This window comes from Chiloscyllium plagiosum, chromosome 6 (assembly GCF_004010195.1).
Source record: "Chiloscyllium plagiosum isolate BGI_BamShark_2017 chromosome 6, ASM401019v2, whole genome shotgun sequence".
Classification (NCBI taxonomy): Eukaryota; Metazoa; Chordata; class Chondrichthyes; order Orectolobiformes; family Hemiscylliidae; genus Chiloscyllium; species Chiloscyllium plagiosum.
Window position 1 is genome coordinate 27,539,111 of NC_057715.1, and position 6,324 is coordinate 27,545,434.

Below are 6,324 nucleotides of genomic sequence, written 5' to 3' on the forward strand. Positions count from 1 at the left end.
GAGGGGTGATGGATATAGGACAGATGGTAGAGGTAATTTCTTTACTCAGAGAGTAGTAGGGGCATGGAATGCAATGCCTACAGCAGTAGTAGACTCACAAACCTTAAGGGCATTTGAATGGTCATTGGACAAACATTTATGAAAATGGAAATAGTGTAGGTTAGATGGTTAGTGTAGGTTCGAGGGCCTGTACTGTGCTGTAATGTTCTAAGTTGTTCTAGACAGTAAGAGTCATGGGTTTGAAGGTGTAGTCAAAGGAACTTTGCCAATTTCTGCAGTGCACCTTGTAGATGGTACACTCTGCTGCTACTGAGCATCAGTGGTGGAGGGAATGGATATTTGTGGATGTAGTGCCAATAAAGTGGACTGCTTTTTCCTGGATGGTGTTAAGCTTCTTGAGTCTCGTAGGACTGCACTTAGCAAGAAAAGTCAAGATGATTCCACTACACTCCTGATGTGTGCTTTGTGGATGTTGGGCAGGTTTTTGAGATATAGGAGGTTACTTGCTGCAGGATTCCTAACCTCTGACATGTTCTTTTCGGAGCAATATTTATATTGCTAGTGCTATTCAGTTTTGGGTCGGTGGTAATACCAAGGATGTTGATAGCAGGGGATTCATTGATAGTAATGCCATTGAATGTCAAGGGTGATGGTTAGTTTCTGTTGTTGGAGATGGTCATTGCACATCACTTGTTTGGCACAAATATTACTTGCCACTTATCAGTCCAAACCTGGATGAAGTTAAAGTGGAGCATGGACTGCTTCACTATCTGAGGAGTTGTGAATGGTGCTGAACATTGTGCCCTCATCAGTGAACAGGCCCATTGCTGATGCAATGATGGAGGAAAGGTTTTTGATGAAGTAGCTGAATTCTGAAATTCTCATCATTTATATGTTCGACTGAACTAGCATCCATGCATTGTGGTTGGATGGCGGCGTTAGGTTAGTTGGCGAGGAGAGGAGAAAGATACTATGTTTCTACACTCTTTAGTTAAAAAAAAATCAAAGTGCTCCTCATTTCACCCACAAATATCCAAGTTGTCTTTGTAGAGCTGCTGCTGGAAGTGGGAAGCTACACGAATGCCTCAAGTTGAGACCCTCTGAAGATGGGCAAATGTGTCAATACATAATGTGACCTCAATTGCCAGGCAGTAACTGGCATTTGGATGGCTAGCTGTCACACCACAGAAGCCAACCTTGCTGAATTGGGCATGCCAGCAAACTAGCACACCAACTGGTTGCAAGAAATTACCAACTGCAAGCTCACCTCCATCTTGAAGAAGGTTTTGCCATGTGCATTTGGAGTCTGATAGCTTTTTGTTTAAAGGGTAGCTGAGTTATGGAGAGGCAAACTGGACTGAGTAGGGAGATGGTGCCATAGTGACAATGGCCTTGGACCAGTAATCTAGAAACTCAGGCTGATACCCTGCAACATGTTCAAAGCCCACTATGGCATTTGGTAGAAATTTAATTGTCAATAAATCTGGAATTGAAAGCTAGTCTCAGTGATAATGGCCGTAACTACTATCAGCACTTGTCCTAAAAGCCCACCTGGCCCACTCGTGGCCTTTAGGAAGGAAATCTGCTTTTCTTACTTGATCTGGCCTACCTGTGCCTTCAGACCTAACAGGAAATGTGGAAGATTCTTAACAGCCCTCTGAAATTCAGTTCAGGGGCATCTAGAGAAATGCCAGCAATGCCCTCGAATTATGAAAGAAAGAAGTTTAAAATGAAAAATCCACTCACTATATATCTCCCTGGAGGACAGTTAATGACTGTGACAAAGATTGGCTGCATACCTGGTTAAGAAGACCTAGGCAGTAAATGGGTTATATTTCACGCACTATGACATATTTCTTATTTGAATCATGGGGAGTGATAATATGTCCCTTTAAAGCTCTTGTAAGATTGGCACAGTTTTTCATTATCCAGATCTAGCTATTCATTGGCATTGTTTTGAAATGTCATTGGAGAGCAATCACTGATTTCATAACATAATCAAAATGGTATTATATGGCACAAGATCTGACATTACAAGTGCTAAAGTGACTGCAAGAATTTCACCAAGTAGTTACCTGTTACTATTTTGTTGTCTCATGGAGCATGTAAAAGGTATGAATAGTGTCATTGTTTAAAGTACGTTAGCCCTGCTTTTGTTCACTTGGGTCATGTGCTATTTTGTTCCGTTGCCTTCTCAATAGAGAACTTGTGTTTATACTGTTACTTATTACATCAGCATGTCCCTAAGCAGGTCAGAACAGTAAATGATGTTCTTTACATCAAATTAATATTTCCCCATCTTGTCATGAACAGTTTTTTAAACTGAGGGTATATACAGATGAGCTATTGAGAGCCTTCAGCCTATGTTAACTTTGAAGGTTCAAAGCTTGAGTAATCTTTATTTCCTTCTCATTTAATTCGTTTGGAAGTTTCTTGATTATATGTTTCATGCCTCTCTGTTGTTGCTCAGCTTGTTGGTTCATCGCTGGTGGGCAGCATGGTGGCACAGTGGTTAGCACTGCTGCCTCACAGTGCCAGAGACCCAGGATCAGTTCCCACCTCGGGCAACTGTTTGTGTGGAGTTTGCACATTCTCCCCGTGTCTGCGTGGGTTTCCTCCAGGTTTTCCGGTTTCCTCCCACGGAATCTAATCTAAAAAAAATCTAAATGGCTTTTGATCACCAATATATAAGGATATTTTCTAAAGGTATGAAGCCTTTATTTGAAGCCTTACCCCATAGATGTCTGAATTTACTCAGTGAAAAGGATATGTGGGATGGTGGTGTGGGGTATGCCCACTGCATCCACGCTCTATTTTGCTGATTTAAGCAGGGAAATATTCCACATGCTAATTGTTCAACTGGCCATCATCCCTATATAGACCATGGGATTTCTCTATTCATTTGATCTGTCTTAATTGCATGTAACCTTGAAGTGAGGATATTGGACTCACCAGTGACACATCACTGGAACATTGCTGAACGACCAGTATGCAGGGATGAGGTTGCAGTTTTAAGTGTGTTTGTTATGTCTAAGTCATTTGCTGACTTTTGTGACCATTTCCAGCCTGTTCATGCCTTGTTTTCCCAGGCTTCGAGATGGTACGGAATATGTTGCAAGGCAGTAATTTGTCTACAACTTGAGATGATACTGTCACCAGCATGAGCTAAAAACTTGAGCATTTTGTTGTTCTGGCTGTAATTTTATGTTGCTGTTTCAGAACTCTCTTTCTTGTAATCCAGTACATTGGTCGTCTTTCATTGCAGACAATTATTTGCTGTTCCTGCAGACTTGAGCTGAAAATTACATTGGTTTTATGTTATTTGCTCCTTTGGGAACAATACATTTTATGTCTTGTTTTTCCTGTATAAAAACTAGATATTGGTTTCAAATTTGTTTTTACGTAGCGCTATTTGCTAATAAACGTCCTGTTGTTCCCTATATAGATGGACGCAAACCATTCCCAATAAATCATGGAAGCACTTCGGCTGATAACTTTCTCGAGGTAAGAGTGGGTCATGTATTGGTATTCCAAAGCCACAGATATGGCTGCCTAGAAGTACAAGGGCAACAGATACATGGGAACACCACTACCTCCAAGTTCCCCTCCAAATCAGATATCGTCCTGACTTAGAAATATATTCACTAGAGTTTAAATGAATGAGAAGGGACTTGATGGAAACGACAGACTAGATGCAGAGAGGATGGTTTCCATGGCTGGGGAGTCTTGAATGGGGGGTGGAGTCACAGGCTTGGGATGCAGAGTATGCCATTTAGGACTGAGATGAGGAAATATTTTTTCACTCAGATGGTGGTTAACTTGTGGAATTTGCCTACCAGAGAAGGCTGTGAAGGCCAGATCACTGGGTACATTTCTAGGAAGAAATTAATGAAATCAAGGGGTAAAAAAAAAATTGTAGCAATAATCTAAAATAATCCCCAGTCAACAAGTGTGAGTGTTTTGGCTAAGTTAAAACAGAATAAGTTAATGCCATCTGTGCTATAGTATGTTTAAAAAAGAAATGTTCACTTTGGAACAAATTTGCTGATAATTCAGTTTGGGGCACTGGGATATAATCTGCTCTCTTGGGCCTTACAACCAATTTGATCAAAATAGTTGTTTGTGGAGATTTATTGTGCCGAACTTGATATAATTTTAGTCTTTTTGATGTGCAGTTTCAAATTACTTCCTGTGGTGATTCTCAATTTCCCTTCCAGGATGCAATAGAAGTTTGTAAGAAGTTTATGCAACGTGACCCCGATGAATTACGGTTTACAGTGGTGGCTCTCCATAAGCCATAGAGTGCTTCAAATTGGCAGGAAATGGAAAAAAAGGAGCTCCAAAACCCAGACTTGAATTGGCTTCCAGCGATGTTGCTTTACTCCAGTCCCCGAGCTTGTGATAGTCTTGATCTGCTTCGACTCCTGTAAAGACTTGATTTGATACCTTTCTGGAATATGTCCAATTGTTCCTCCCTCCAGATGTCTGATAGCAAAGTGTACATTTGTGTGTACTTTTTGTTCTATCTCCTGTCACAGCAGCCCTCCATTTCTGAAACTTTCCCCAGTCAACGTCCCCAGTGACTAACACGATAGAAATTCATCTGAGGGGAAGGGGCTGCGAGGTCTTTGGTATAGTGTTCGCCCCAGCTGTACTTTGATCATTGACTAGCTAACAAATGGACATTTTGCAATAGCTGGAAAATTGTATGCAAGAGCAGACAAAAATCTGCTCATTGCATTCTAAATGTGCTCAATAAATTAACTATTGGTATCCGTTTGTTTGGGTGACTTTCTTACACTCGGAAAAAATACTTCTTCATAAAGAATTAGTCCAAAATATTCTGTACCTGTTCAATCCAGCAAGTTGTTCAAATGTTCTAAAGCTCTCCCATTAGTTCTACAAAACCCTGGGTTTATCCAAAATAATAAGTTGCTTTTCCAATCATATGCTAGTGAATGTAGGGATCAGAACTTTTCCTCTGATTTTTGTTTGGAGGGGGAAGTGAGAGAGAATCCTAAAGATTTGCATTTATATTGTGTCTTCAAGGTTTTCCCAGCTGTTTGACAGTTAATGGTGTTTAGCATGTACAATTTGGAGGTGCTGGTGTTGGACTAGGGTGTAAAAATCACACAATGCCAGATTATAGTCCAACAGGTTTATTTGGAAGCACTAGCTTTCGGAGCGCTGCTCCTTCATCAGGTGGTTATCCTAATGAAGGAGCAGTATTCTGAAAGCTAGTGCTTCCAAATAAACCTGTTGGACTATAACCTGGTGTTGTGTGACTTTTAGCGTGTAGTGACTGTTATAACTGAGTGATATAGCTAGCTCCCACAAACAGCATTGTGGTAATCACAAAGTAGTTTGTATGTTGTGATGTAGATTGAGGGATAAGTAGTGGGAGAAAACTGCTGCCCTTCTTAAATCATGTCAAGGATTCTTTCAACCCAGCTGAGAGAGGAAATACAGGGCCCACATTTAAGATTTCATCAGCAGGTGAGCAATAATGACAATGCTATAATCTCTCAGTGCACTGTTCTAGAGCATCAGGTTAGAATTTGTGTTCATGTTCTGGAAGGGGAGTTAACCGATAATTTTTTTTTCCTGTAAGGTTTAATTGTTACCCATTAGCCACAGCCGATGCCATGAAAGGGAATAAGTTTGTCTATTTGCTAGCCTGGTTGAACATTATATACCTCAGCCATGTTGTTTGGCGGTCATTCTAAGTTAAACAAGTTGCCTACCATCATCAGTATTGCTATTCATTTAATAACTTCTGCCATCACCCTTTTTCTTTTTGAGATAAAATCAGTTCAATTCAGAAAACTGGTCAAGGTTTGGAACCATTCACTTTATTTCTGTTTGAAACCTCTTCAATGTTTTTGTGTTCAAGTTAAGACTATTCAATTCTGCATAGCCTTCTGAGTTTAGATACATTAGCCAGAAAAAATTGAAAAGTGGAAGATCTGATTTCTTTCCACCAAAGCTCTCCAAGATATCTGAGCTCCTTAAATTCTAGCCTCTTGCCCATTCCCAATAATAATTAGTTGCAAAGTGGTACAAAAATTGAGTATTGTTGATTTGAAAAGACATACTGCCAAAGCTTTTAATCTTGTACTGATCAGGACAGAGGAGAAAGTGAGGACTGCAGATGCTGGGGATCAGAGCTGAAAAATGTGTTGCTGGAAAAGCGTTTTTTTATTGCAGGAGAATCGATATTTCGGGCTTATGCCCGAAACGTCTATTCTCCTGCTATAAAAAAGCGCTTTTCCAGCAACACATTTTTCTGATCAGGACAGATGCAAGAATGTCAAATTTTAAAAG

The 6,324-nt window shown here is 40.3% G+C and overlaps 1 protein-coding gene across 3 annotated transcripts in view; it reads left to right on the plus strand.

The window, feature by feature from the left end:
* The window catches only part of uchl3 (ubiquitin carboxyl-terminal esterase L3 (ubiquitin thiolesterase)), a 57,102-nt gene extending 52,329 nt beyond the window's left edge, over nt 1–4,773 (plus strand). For all 3 annotated transcript variants that reach the window (XM_043691394.1, XM_043691395.1, XM_043691396.1), the window contains 2 exons: nt 3,446–3,504; nt 4,218–4,773. In XM_043691394.1, coding sequence (XP_043547329.1) covers nt 3,446–3,504; nt 4,218–4,301 — 143 coding nt within the window. In that variant the 3' untranslated portion in view covers nt 4,302–4,773. The remainder of the gene's footprint in view (nt 1–3,445; nt 3,505–4,217) is intronic.
* The last annotated feature ends 1,551 nt before the right edge of the window (nt 4,774–6,324 follow it).